This window comes from Cyrtonyx montezumae, unplaced genomic scaffold (genome assembly GCF_038088225.1).
Source record: "Cyrtonyx montezumae isolate F1298 unplaced genomic scaffold, pur_monq_1.0 scaffold_3, whole genome shotgun sequence".
NCBI lineage: Eukaryota > Metazoa > Chordata > Aves > Galliformes > Odontophoridae > Cyrtonyx > Cyrtonyx montezumae.
The window spans coordinates 124431210-124445836 of record NW_027072034.1 but is presented as its reverse complement, the minus strand read 5'-3'; the positions used below and the strand labels follow the sequence as shown (position 1 = coordinate 124445836).

The window sequence follows — 14627 nt, the reverse complement described above, 5'->3', positions numbered from 1 at the left end:
TCATTCACCTAATTTCAGCGCTAAGAACAAAATAAAAAGGCACTTAATTTACAGCACATATGACCTATGCAGCTTCTGCTGATAAGCAGACCTCTAAGGAAGCATCCAGTTGTCAACATTTTTTCTATTCTATAGCATAATTCGGAATATCCTTTCTAAAAGTATCACAGGGAAGGTCTTCTCACCAAAAAAAAAAAAAAAAAGTATGTTGATCTGTCATTTCCCAATCGCTGCACAAGCATTTTCTTACAACTTCATAGTTGGTACAGCTCTCCTGAGTGAACAAGTATGTCAGAGCATGTGATTCTTTGAAGAACTGATAAAAACACCTCCTGATATTGAGGGTGACAGGGCACTGGCACAGCTGCACAGAGAGGTGGTGGAGTCTCCTTCTCTGGAGACGTTCCAGACCCGCCTGGATGCCTACCTGTGCAACCTGGGCTAGGGAGCTGCTCTGGCAGGGGGTTGGACTCAATCTCTGGAGGTCCTTCCAACCCCTACAATTGATTCTGTGATTTTTCAGTTATTCGAACACATTAACCAGGAGATCACTGGAAAACCTGCTGAATATTTCCATCTCAGAACCACCAGTTCCATGACTAATTGACAAAACCATACCAGCAAGGGAAATTTCAGCAGGAACGGGCAATACGAAGACTGTAATGAGCCACATCAAAATTCTTCTTAGAATAAGCATTTAACAGAATTTTGTCTGGCTTTGTAATCCTGCACAGACTTCTGCAGCCTCTAAAGAACTGGGGAAAAAAAAAATCCTTCATTTGAGGGTTTAGACCTGAAACTGAAATTCTAGTAACAAAAGAGGACACGCTACAAACATTCAGAAGATAACGAAAGCACAGGAAATTAGAACATGAAAATGCAATATCTAGAACAAACCATTCAGACACAGGGACAAAAGACTCTCATTTTAGCATTCATTTCAGCACTGTCCTTAAATTTCTGTGGAACACAAATTCTGTTTCAGAGGAAGGTCCTTTGAACCACAACCTATAAATTCAAAGCTGGTCAGACAGGCATGGGGAAAATTAATATACCGTAACTGAGTAAGCTTAAGAAATGCAGTTCTTAATTTTGGTGAAAGGTCCACTGAAACCAAAGCTATCAGTACGTACACATATAATTTCTTAATAACACATTTTTTATTTCTTAGCACAACCTTACAGATTTAAAAGGATGTACTACATGGAAAAGACTATCTGGCTACATATTTGAAGTAGTAAGAAATATTTTAACTCAGAATTTAACTTTTGTTGCAACGCTGTTCTTTAAATATAGAACTTTCTGGTCTATACGTTCAGATTAGACATGAAATTCTGCATACCAGTCTGACAAACGAGATCATTGCTCAGTTTTTAAAAAACTCTCATCAATTCAAAGTACAGAAGTCAGATTTTTACCTATAAATCAGATTTGAAAATAATTTAGCAAAATACAGGCAGAAGGACATTGAAAAATATACTTGTGCTTACTAAGCCTTTGGGATTCAGCATTCAGCTTCAGATGCCTGACCACGATGAGAAACTAAAATCAGTAGAGATGATGTGGTTTGAAGACTAATTCATGTGAATTTCTCTGCATTTTCAGTACATCCTGCTAATTGGATGAGGATGGTCAGCTCTTTTTCAGGTTAACCATCAACACAGTAAAGGAGAATTAAAGCAAATAATGTTTTAAGAGCAATTGTACTGTTTCTATAAAATAAAACTTATAAAAAGGCATCCTCAGTAAGTACACTGACAAATCTAAAGCTTTCAAAAATCTTAAAACTAATTTTTTTCCCTGCTTGTCCTCATACATACTTTATATTATTCTATTTCCATTTATTTTAAAATAAGTCTCTTTATTCTAACATCCAGCACATGATGCAGGGAACAGCCCATGAAAGTGCACAAACAGCATTTCCATTAGACAGCGGTCAGCTCTGCTCAACAGGCACTCTAAGAAACTTACCACGTGTTGTACTATCCTGAAAGCACCTAATATTTTCAGCCCTTGAAATCAATATAAAGCAATTATTATTAAGCAACACACACTGAGATCAAATCCTCCCTTATTTAGCTCTCTCCTTGTTTAAGAAGGGGTCTCCTCCTTTTTGTCTTCTTCCACTCTAAATTCCCCACGGGTTCCTTAAGATGTTAACAAAATCATCATCATCCGTGATTCCAATACTCAGTCCTTCATAGTAATCCTCAAACTCAGAATAGGACACCTCTTCAGGATTGCTGCAGGATTCTCCTAATGTTTCTAGAAATGATGATTTAATTTCTTCTTCTGTAGCTTTGCCTGTGAAAAGTGTATTTTTTCCATCAGATGCATTTCTAAGACCAGTGAATATATAGCTTTCAGTTTATTTTAGGAAACCAAACTCAGAATTTAGCTTGCAAATATTTTTCTTGAACAAATTAAATATTCTGACTTCGCAGGGGGCAATGAAGTAATTTGTTCACTTGGTATCAGCTGCAGTATTTCCCTTACTTCAATAGAAAATGATGGCATTAGATATCAGTGGAAACATGTGGCCAAAGTTTCAGTGGATTATGAGATCAGGAAGGTTTTTCCTCAGACAACTGGGAAAACAATGCATTCTGTAATTAAAATTTTGGTAATTCAGAGGTAAACTTGTAACAAAACATGCATTTAATGTAAAACAAGCTCAAAGCTCTAAGAACACAGTAAGATATAAGTATCACTTAAAAATGTTCTGGAATTGACAAGTGCTTTCTAGTGACTTAAAAAGGATTATACTCAGATAATTTTTACTGCATTGAGGAAAAACTTGGAGAAAATACAGCATTCTACTGGAGAAAAAAACCTGCACGTCCATCATTCTTAAACTACAATGTGTCCTCGTGTGTTATTGTCAATGTTGCTGGCAAAACAAAAAACATCCTCTTTACTATATGTAAAATAGAAGGGGTCAAGACACCAAGGAGACTTTCACAGTAATGAGTGTGATACATTGGAGATGTTATTTTAGAAACTGACCTACAAAGATTTAAACCCATTTTTTTTTAGCAGCAAGAGTCTTAACACATTGCCACCTTCATTATTTTTTCAGAATTCTCAAACATTTCCTTGGTAAAAAATAAGAACCATGAAGAGAAATGAATTATTTATTCAGAAGGAACTTCAAGTGATGAGAAAATCAAGTGTCATTTGGAAACCTTACGTGCATTAGAGAGTGTCCTTCTAATATAGAATTGCTAATATCAGTATCAGTGAAAACTTGCACGTAAAAGCCAAGATACGAGTTAAATGTAGACCTACACAGGTAAGGAAAGGAACCTAGTTTTCATGTCTGAAGTATTTGCAGAGTGATAAAAGAATTAGAGTTATGTAGATGAACTGCTATTTGTAGTTATGTTTCACTTTACAGGTAATCAGAGGAAAATAAGTTACTGTCAACAGCTGAAGTCTAGGCCAACACAAAAAGTCAACATTTACAGCAGTTTCTGCATCTGTTATCTCTGCTAACATGATGAACTAATTAATTACAGATATGTTCTTTTTGTTCATATTAATTACCTGCCAACACTAGAGGATGTTTCTTTGCACAGTAACATTTCCTGATGTCTACTATCGGAACGCTTCCAGTTTTGTTGAAATCTAGTTTCATATAAGCCTAAACAAGGTAAATTAAAAAAAATAAAAAGGAAAAAATTAAAGATCAAATATACTCACATACTTAGTACATACTTCTAGATCTGTTACAATTAATTATTCTGACGTAACCATTTTACATAAGTAAACTGAGTCTTCCATCACTGACACTTGGATGCCAGTAAAGGATTCTACGTTATGGAATTTCCCAACCATTTTATTTCAATAACTTCCACATTAAATGCTGTCCACTCACAAATTCAAAAAAAAATTGTCTTCTCTCCAAAATTTCTAGCACATCCTTGGCATCCAAGGTCAAGCTGCTTCCTTTCTGCCTCCTCCAATTAGTAAGATTCCAGTGTCATTCCAATAGAGGCCTCTTCAGCTCTGCTTACAGCAGTGCCATTCTCATTCCAAGTTTACTCTTAGTATACACACTCAATACGTAAGGCCAGGAGAGTCAGATCCGTCGTAATTAAAAGGATAAAAGCATGTGTTATTGTTCTTGATCTTTATGATTTTCCAGCTCTACAATACTGGCTGATTTGCAATCAGTGTTTCATACTAGAAATGATCCACTGGGACAATATTTTGTCTTTCCACTTTCTAGATACACGTTTGACACATGACATTTCAAATACAAAAAAACTCTCACTAACATCATGCCTCTAATTATATGTCTCAAAGAAGGCAAATATTATTGCCTCTTCCAGACACTGGGGTAAGAAATAAGCACAGAGTATATACAGAATGCAGACAGAGTGATCTGCCAAAATATAGAAAAAGACTTCTGGAAGAGATCACTTCACAGTGCCATATGCTATACACACTGGAGTGAACTGTAAGAAGAGTATGCATACACAACCTCAAAATTATAAAATATTTAATTCTGGGTGGCAGAGTTCAAAATTAAATTTCATTCAACAGTGGAACAGCATGTAATCTTCTAAGTTACATTAAATTTAATTCAATGATTTGGCAGTTTAAAAAGTCAATTACCAGAAGCAAAATGTAAGGAAGACTATTCAAATAAATAACCAAACCCATAGTTAGATTGCAAAATACCTACAATTAAAGTGCAGTGAAACATACTTTTCTTACAAATGCTTTCCGATATTCATTCATTTCTCCAGCTATAGCGTGAATAAATTCTCCATAGTCAACTTTATCACTCTTGCTATCATCAAGAATAACCCATAAGGATTCAAAGTCCTGTAATGGAAAAATATTGTGCCAAAGCTTTTCATGATATCCTAGAATAAAACAATTCCTGCAGTAAAATCTTCACAAAGAAAAATGTCCCAATCCAAACTGACTTGAATACTCATCAAAATAATTCAAGTCATCATCAGTCAGTCACTGGTGGCCATAATTCACATTATTTTCAGTTTTGAGAGCTGTGTATTGTTTTTGTAAAATAATATTTAAAATAGTATTAATATTAAATATATAAATAAAATATGAAAATATTATTTAAAAAAAATATTTAAAATGAAGACTCGTCATATATAATATCTTCAAAAGGTCCCCAAAGAAAAATAACTGCAATCCCACCCACTTCTCTTCACAATACTGTAAAACAGCTTTTTGGGGGGTTTGGTTTTTTTATTTCAGAGTTTTGCAGAAATGCCAATGTAGCACCAGAAAAGAAAAAAAAAGACTTGCAAAAAATAGCTATTAAACTACAGATTTAAGCAAAGAAAATAATCATTTCAGTAAAATAAAGTGAGATACTACCCATTATTATGATTTTGGTTAGGCTTACCTGTTCAGGCACTTCCAAATGGAATAGTTTTAGAGCTTCTTTGAAGTCTTCCTGAGAAAGAAAACCACTTCCACTCTTGTCTATGTGTCGGAAATACTTTCCTAAGCCTGTTACAACTCTGACTCCTCTTTTACTTAATGTCTCTCTGAGCATACCTGAGGATTCAGAGAAAAAGAAGTGTAATACTCACCCAAAGTTGACCACATTCTACATGCTGTCATAAAAGTAAACAAAACCAGAAAAGCCTGTGATGTTGCTGGTTAAAATGGCCCATCCATACATCCAGGCTCTCTTTAATGATCAAATATGAGTTCAAAATGTAACTCTAAAGTGGCAGAAACGTGTAACAAAATATTAAGAAGACTGCAGAAGGAAAGAAAGGGTGTCTATCACCTTACATGTGCTCATATGATAAAGCTGCTAACTTCCCCTGGGAATTGATTACATGCATAACATAATTCAACAAACAAAACAATTTATAAATGCTGTAATTTTGTAAAAGCAAACATTCCATTACGGAATACAGTGTCTCTGCTGTACGAACATGCCAATACTGGTACTTGTTGATGGTTCCACATGTAACTCTGCAAAATCATCCCAAAATTTATATGCTAACAATGACAGCATTATAAAAATCAGTTCTACTTCAGGGATGCCTGAATTTCTCAGCATACTCTATTAGCAGAAGTCATCCGTTATCTCACTACATTTTCACATTACTGCCACCAACTATTAAAAAGCAAAACAGAGGAGAGGGGAATGCATTTTTTCCAGCAAAGATCAAACTCAGATCTACATTAAAATACGTCTTGTAAACTTGAGATACATTCAGATAACTGAGAAAACAATTTGCCTATATTATGCTAGGGAAATAATAACAACAATAAAGGAAGAGTTAGAAGGGTTAAAACCCTCTCTAATCTATTATTCCTACCTTTATTCTAAAAGTAAATGTCCAAGAAGATTTGTAGTGACTGAGGAGCACCTACTGAAAGCAGGTTTAGCTCGTGAAAGTAACACTCAAGATTCTATGAACTTGGAGCTGTTCAATTCAACTGTTTTTGTTGACTATCACTTACACAGAAAGAGAACGGTAAGATGTTCATCTTGTCATAACTTTAAACACAAAGCTATGTGCTTGTCCAAAACATGATAGGTAGAAACCTGGTAAAATTCAATTGCATATTCTAGATACTAAATTGTATTCACATATTTAGTACGTGTACTGTTGAAGAGTATGAAAAAACAACTTACTTTAAAGAAATAACAGTCCAAGAACTACCTAGCACAGAATTAACTGATGAAATGAGAATATGTTTTTAAATTTCATCAGTGCTTTGTTAATTTAATGCCAGTTTAACAAAGGATTAGTGTTATACTGCAGCATATTTTAAAGATTTTGTCATCACAGAGAGTAATACCATATTGATTACACACACAATTATTCCATACTCTTTCAAAAATCTTTAAGCAGACCATTTATTTAAAGAAGGAAAAGGAGAGTAAAAAGCATTCTTATGATAGGTTTATTCCAATATCAGATTTCAGTAACATTCTGATAGTTATGTAACTATTGATTAATTTCATTTATTCAAATATAATCTTTGAACTGTCATCACTGTTTCTTGTGTTAAACTGTAAAGTTAGAAATACAGAAATTAAAACAAAGGAGGTTCTGGTAGACACAAACCTTGAATCTTCTTGAAAACTCTGCTGTCATCAATCATTTGCTCAGAATATTCTGGCTTGAACTCCAAAACAGAATCTCTATGATAATAAAAATTTAATGTCGACTGGTTAAAATCACATGTAATATTACTGAATGGAAAATAACTGTAGTAGAAAAAAGATTAACTTTACATTTGATTCTTAAACCACCCTTATCAGCATGATGACAAGCTGATAAAGTTTTACACAGAACTGTTGCAGATATACAGAAACTCCTGTCTGACAATGTTCCATTAGTTATCAACAGGAAAATAACATGAACTGGCTACAAATATCTCTTCAGAAGAGAAATTCTGAAACTATAGAACTTGTATCTTGAATCTTTCCTTTCCTGGCAACATGTCTAAGTGAGAAGAGTAGAAGTTAAAGGAAGACTAGTAACAATTTTTTGTACCTATTCTATGTCTTTACCTCCTCATTCACTATCAATGGGATAAAAGGATAAAAAAGCCAGCAGTGTTGTTAACTTGTCAGAAAAAGGGCAGATTATCTTTTATGATGAAGATTGAGAACATGATCACTTCACAGGGGCACTATGACCAACATACTCCATGAAAGAACGCCCTCAGCAGAAGAGCAGAATTATTTTAAAATGTCCATGTCATTATTCAGATATTTCACACACTATCAACAAGAGCGAGCTCCATGTGACTATACTTATTCCACTGACTGAGGTCTGACCTGAACCAAGGAGGACCCAGTCCATCAGACACCTCAGAGAAGCACGAGAGAATTCCAAACCTTGTAACTGCAGTGACTGTGCACTCTCTAGGCAACTTATAAGCAGCTCCAAAAAACAATGGTCAGGAATCCACTGAACAAGGAGATATGAAAACATTACAAGCTGAAGGAGAGATATTGTTTAGATGTTCAGAAAAGAAATGGCCATTGGATTGGCATAAGACTGAAGGACCTAAGGATTTTTCTGTCACAGAATCACAGAATCATAGGGGTTGGAAGGGACCTCAAAAGATCATTAAGTCCAAGACCTCAAGGAAAGCAAACATGCCTGTATGCTAATTACTGGTTAAAAATCTCCTTTCTTTCCTTGATCATCACAACACTACACAATGTAATATTTTTTTTAAAGGTTCTAATAAATGAGCAATGGATTTCTAAAAACATGCTAAAGAACAAAAGAGCTAATGAACACGACACTGTGAAAGATGGGGGTCACATCCAAAGAGTCTCATGAGATAGCTCAGAGAAATCTCAAGAGGTGAAAATTCCTGTATGTGCTTATAAAATATCCCACGTAATTTGTATTTTCCACATATGTTCTTAAGGAGCATGTTTTTTCCCCTCATAGTCTTTTTATTTAATGACTAGAAAAAACTAGTGGCAAGGTGATCTTCCAAGAAAAGAATTAACTACAAGGGTTCTACCCTCATGTGGCTTTATTGTTAGCAGTCCTGGGAGACACTGGGGACAGAAAGATCTGAATAGACCTATTATTTTAATAACCTTAATGTTACAAATAGACTGTCCAGATTCCAATTACTTTTAACATCTGATGACACTCAGAAAGATGAGGCACTGAGCATTAAAAGCATGAATAACAGGCTAACAAAATGTCATATACTTTCCTGCTTGTTCCAGTGTTAATCAGCCATCTTAAAGGAACTTCAGTGAATCTCCCAGGAAAAAATGTATACTTTAAAGCACTAGTAAAGAACAGAAATTTTCTCTTACACTGGAGATCAAATGGAGGGACTTCAGGTTTGTTTAGACCCTGACTGGGAAATGCATGAGCCTTCTCATTTCAAATAGAAGCCAACCACTAATAAACAGAAGAAAGACAAGCAATCTTCCATGAAAAAGAAAGCATCATTCCATGACATGTCAGTTTGCATCTTTTTTCTGTAGAAAGCAAAATTAGCTTTATATATATCTGACCTTGAATCTGATGCAACGAAGACTGAATTTCTGACCCCATTTGTTTATATTTCCATTCACACATGCTAACTGTATTTCTGACGAAACAAATGAATGCAAACTCAGTGTTTTGAGGAATTTCATTTTCTGAGTTCATCTGGTAAGGGTACAAACAATAGCAAGGGAATAGATCAAAAGCTGGATTTGTACATCGTAGGCATGAACTAGGAATTGTAGTGAAATTGTGTATTTTTTTTTCCTGGCAAGTGACTATGTTCTCAAAAGGGCCTCCCAGAATCTCCATCAGAAATCGTTACAAAGGATGATAGAAAAAATACGGTTGAATGATCTATACAAGAAAACAAATAAAACAAAAGAAAACCCGCTCCTACTCCTGTAGCTACTTTAATCAGAATAAGAAGGCAGATGCAGATTGGCACTACAACCAGTTTGGAACTGCTTGCTCACCAGTGCCTTGCCATGAAGGAGCACTTCTTCCTTCAGAGGATGACTTACTTCTCTCCTGTCTACTAAGAATTTACATCTCTCCAGTTTGTGTACCTTTCATAATGAAGTCCCTTGAACTTGTTCATATGAAACCACCTAAAATGTACGTTATCATCAACAGCCACCTACAGAGGATAACGTACTCTAAAATAAATATAAAACACGGAAGATTTATAACTCACGACAGCAGGGCAGAGCTGCTCTTGTAAATCTTCAATAGACCTCCAAGACCCTAAGTATAGCAATGAGAGTAAAAGAGTTCTCTGCCGGAGAAGAACAAGTTACACTTCAATACCATCCCCTTCAAACACAGTCTTCAGAAAAAAAAAAATAGTCTGATTTCACAATTAGAAATTCAGTCAACTATCTGAAAAAAAAAAGACAAAAAAAACCCAACCTACAACATTTCAGTTAGGCAGAACATAGAAGAAAGAAACAATTTGTTCCATCACAAGTAGCAGAAAATATGAAATTATAACCTGAAGAGTGAGCCCTCAGAAATAATGCTGGATCAGCTCCAAGTTTCACAGGTAGAAAATTAGCAACAAATATAAGAAGATATTAACCAAGATGATACGCTTCTGAGATGTAAAATATCCTACATAAGCTATCCCAAATTAAACTGTATTGTTTCATGAAAATCCACAGAGAGGGAGCAATTAGCAGTAAGTATCATACAGATACACCCTTCTTCAACCAATTAAATTTGAATTTACTGTTTTATGGACTGTTGGCTCGCTATGGCCCCTTTGCAAAGCTTTCTACACTGAAAAGAGATATTTAAGTGAATATTACTGTAACTGAGAACAAGTTTCACATAGCTAAACAGTTCCAGAAAGAAAAATAATTGTCAGTTAAATTGTTCTGATGAAAGTAGTCTTTACATACTGAATGTATTTGAGGCTTTGTTATTGTTGATCCAAGCCAAGAGGCTGAGAGATCTGACACTGTTTAGACTTGAGAAAGCAAGGCTCAGGAGTATCTTACCCATGTGTACAAATACCTGATGGGAGAGAGTAAAGAAGACAGAGCCAGGATCTGCTCAATGCAGCCCAGTGACACGACAAGAGGTAACAGGTATGAACTCCTCACCAAAATCTGAATAATCAAACTGATGGCATTTCAAACTCAATTAAGTAACTTCCATATTCAGGTAACTCAATAGGACAATAGATTTTCATACCACTATGTTTTTTGGGGGGTAGGAAACAGTGTATTCACAATAGAAACCAGAAACATCAGAGAAAGATGAATGCCTAACCAGTTTACTTCTGCATCCAGTATCAAACAATATCAAATTATTATGTGCTGATACTAGCTTGTGCTATCTGTTCTAAAATTGATGGACTGTATGATATATAGTAGCAGAGAGAATGCAATCAGGATTCATGTTCCTTAGCAGTAATTCAGAAGTGCTACTAAGAGGCAAGCACCACCTTCTGGTGCAGAACAGAACATTCCTCTCTACACCAAAAGGCTAAAGCAGATTCACAATATACACAATTGAAGAGTCTGAGGGAAAGAGCATGTGATAAAAGATTCTGTCAGAACATGAGGTTCATTACAGAAAATAAATGAGTTGCCTCAGTGCCTGCAAGCTACAATACTTGTAGCAATACCTGGAAGAAAGAAGAGATAGGAAAATGAAAAAGAAAAAAAGAGAAACCTTCTATACTTCCGTTGACTGCGTTCTAACACTTGTATCATTATGACTAATATAATCTTTTAATATAGGCTCCACAGAAGATTCTACTATAACATTAATCACAAAAAAGTATTTTTTTCTCCTGAACACAGTATATTATTAGTTTATTACCTTGAAAAATGTTCACAATGTTTTGTATTGAAAAAAAAAAAAAGTTAAAAGCAAATAACATAGCTTCATTTCTAATTTTATTTTTCACATTACTCCTTATCTTTCTATAAATGAATTACATAATATCCTCTCATGTTTATTACCAATTTCTCCTAAGTACAGATGTTTTTTTTTAAACAGTATAAATAAGACAGAAGTTGTTGTAAATAAAGATTTCTTCCTGAAGTAGGGAATACTACTTTGAAGAACAGTTAGCAGCACTTACTTTAGAAAATCCATAGCTGCTTCATCAATACTTATTACACGAAGGGTGAGAATAGGATTCTGCTGGACACTTTTTGGAAGATTATGATCGACACTTCGGAACGTTAGGTTAGCTCCCTGTTGAAAAAGTGTGTAATTACTTACAAGCAGGTCATGTAATTTGAGAAATGTGTTTTACAAGACTTTCAAGAAGTACGACTATCTACAATTAGGTATGTCGTGTCAAAAAAAAAAAAAAAACTGTAGCTGAGGCCAGTTAACCTTCTAAGTGTTTTTTCTGGTAGTAAATACAGCTACAGGCTTCAAGATGAAACATTATCTTCTGTGTAGAGGTATGTCTAGTAAGAGGGTCCACTGTGGCCTAATTCACAGTTTAAAAATGTGAGACTACAGATTGCTGTTCCCTCTGCCTGACTCTACTTTCCTGTTTTTTCTTCTTCTTTCATTCTTATGGAATCCAAAACTCAATGGACCATAGAAAAGGTCACAGAAACCACACAAAAAACCTCCATAGTTACACTTAATAAATTACAATCATAATTCAGATAAACAAACAATGAAAAGGTAGCCATCTCAAAGTTCAACTAAATCCTGCAAGGCTTAACTACAGTTTTTCTTTAGAATTACTAGATTTCCCTAATAAATATTGAATTAAAACACTAACATTAATAAAAACTTCTACTCAATACTTCTGAGTACGTTCTGAGTACTACCCATCTCTCTTCTCTCCATGCTGGGGACAGAGAACAAGCCTCATGTATTTTCCTAAGTTAAAGAATCTATTTGGACTGAGAGAAAAGGGAAGGGGATGGAAAGGGAAGTAGTAAAACAGAAGCAGGGAAAACTAAGAAAGCAGTAGCTCTAACTGCAATATTCATGCATTCTCCCAAACACATAAAATAGGACATAGAGATATTGTATTGTGCAAGTGTCAATCACTTGGACTTTGTGAGAGATTTGTGTATCTGAACACCAGCTCAGAAAATGAATTTAGAGATTGGAGATTCACACATCTGAAATTGTATCAAAGAGCTATCAAACGCAGAGGCAGTACATTTTGTGGATGGCTTTACGGCAGATCTTTTCTTAGAAGACATTTCCATCACTACATCTGAGGGTTGCAAAGATACAAATACCAATTAAAAGAAAAAAAAAAAAAAGCTTCATCCTTCATACCACAGTGAATCATAGAATCATAGAATGGTTAGGGTTGGAAGGGACCTTGAAGATGATCTAGTTCCATTCCCCTTACTATAGGCAGGGACACCTCTCCCCTCAACCTTTGGTTGCTCAAAGCCTCATCCAGCCTGGCCTTGAATGCTTCCAGGCAAAAATCCTCACTGAGCAACCTGTTCCAGTGTCTCACCATCCTCAAAGTGAAGAATTCCTTCTTGATATCTAGTCTAAATCTACCCTCTTCCAATTTAAAATCCTTTCCCCTCGTCACTACGTGCCCTTCTAAAGAGACCCTACCCAACTTTCCTGTAGGCCCCTTCAGGTACTGGAAGGCTGCTATAATGTCTCCTTGGAGTCTTCTGTTCCCCAGGCTGAAGAGCCCCAGCTTCCTTCGTCTGTCCTCATAGGAGAGGTGCTCCAGTCCTCTGGTGATCTTTGTGTCACTCCTCTGGACCTGCTCCAGCAACTCCATGTCCTTCTTGTGTTGGGAACTCCAGAACTGGACACAGTACTCTAGCTGAGGTCTCACGAGAGCAGAGTAGAGAGGTAGAATAACCTCCCTCAACCTGCTGCTCACGCTTCTCTCAGCACAACCCAGGATACATTTGGTGTTCTGGGCTGCAAGCACACACTGACAGCTCGTGTTGAATCTTCCATCAATCAACACTTCCAAATCCTTCTCCTCAGAGCAACTCTCAAGCCATTCTCCACCCAGCCTCTATCTGCGCTTGAGATTGCCCCAACCCAGATGCAGAATCTTGCACTTGGCCTTGTTGAATTTCATGAGGTTGGCACGGGCCCACCTCTCAAGCCTATTCAGCTCCCTTTTGTAGCATCCCTTCACTCTAGAGTGTCACCTCCACCACTTAGCTTGGTGCCAACTGTAAACTTGCTGATGGTTCACTCAATCCCACTATCCATGTCACCTACAAAGATGTTAAATAACACTGGTCCCAACACCAAAATCTAGGGAATGCCGCTCATCACTGTTCTCACTTGGACACTGAGCCACCAACAGCAACTCTGAGTGCAATCATCCAATCAATTCCATATCCAGCAAGTTGTCCATACATCAAATCCATTTTTCTCCTATTTGTTGGCCAGGACAATGTTAAATGCTCTGCACAACTCCAGGTGGATGACATTAGTTGCTCTTCACTTATCCACTGACACCATATCTCCAACATTAAAGGGCACCATATTTGTCAGAATGACTTAACCTTGGTGAAGCCATGTTGGCTACTACCAATCACTTAATCTTGATTTTTCCATGTGCCTTAGTAGGGCCTTCAGGAGGGTCTGCTTCATGATCTTTTCAGGCACAGAGGTGAGACTGACTGGCCTGTATTTCTCTGGATCTTCTTTTTTTTACCTTCTTGAAAACGGCAGTTATGTTTCCCCTTTTCCAAAGAGTGAGAACTTCACCAGACTTGCATGACCTTTCACATACGATGAATAGCAGCTTGGCAACTTCATCCACCAGTTCCCTCAGAACCTATGGATGGATCTCATTGGGTCCATGGATTTGTGCAACTTCAAGTTCTTTAGACAGTCTCAAACCTCACCATCACTTAGAGCAGGCAGATTTACTTTCTCCAAGTTCTTACTATTGCTATTTGCAATTTAGTTGGGGTGGCTAGGGCCTTTGCCAGTGAAGACTGAGGCAAAGAAGTCATTGAGCACCTCAGTTTTCTCCATATCCCTCATGACCAGGTCTCCAGTTTCCTTCCAGAGAGGGTCCACATCCTCCCTGAGTAATGTTTCAATACTTCACTCAAATATGTTGTTTCCTCTAAATTTAACATTTTCAGGAGGATACAGACAAGGCATACTATATTAAAAAAAGACATACTATATTTAAAAAAAATTTATTTA

At 36.3% G+C, this 14627-nt stretch overlaps 1 protein-coding gene across 1 annotated transcript in view; it reads right to left on the bottom strand.

Annotated features, from left to right (window-relative positions):
- Window positions 1-1883: 1883 nt before the first annotated feature.
- CAPS2 (calcyphosine 2) overlaps window positions 1884-14627 on the bottom strand; it is a 29988-nt gene continuing 17244 nt past the window's right edge. Inside the window, exons 13-18 of the mRNA XM_065743280.1 lie at window positions 11578-11693; window positions 7077-7153; window positions 5387-5541; window positions 4714-4833; window positions 3547-3643; window positions 1884-2304 (exon numbers count right to left, since the gene is read on the bottom strand). Coding sequence (XP_065599352.1) covers window positions 2129-2304; window positions 3547-3643; window positions 4714-4833; window positions 5387-5541; window positions 7077-7153; window positions 11578-11693 — 741 coding nt within the window. The 3' untranslated portion in view covers window positions 1884-2128. The remainder of the gene's footprint in view (window positions 2305-3546; window positions 3644-4713; window positions 4834-5386; window positions 5542-7076; window positions 7154-11577; window positions 11694-14627) is intronic.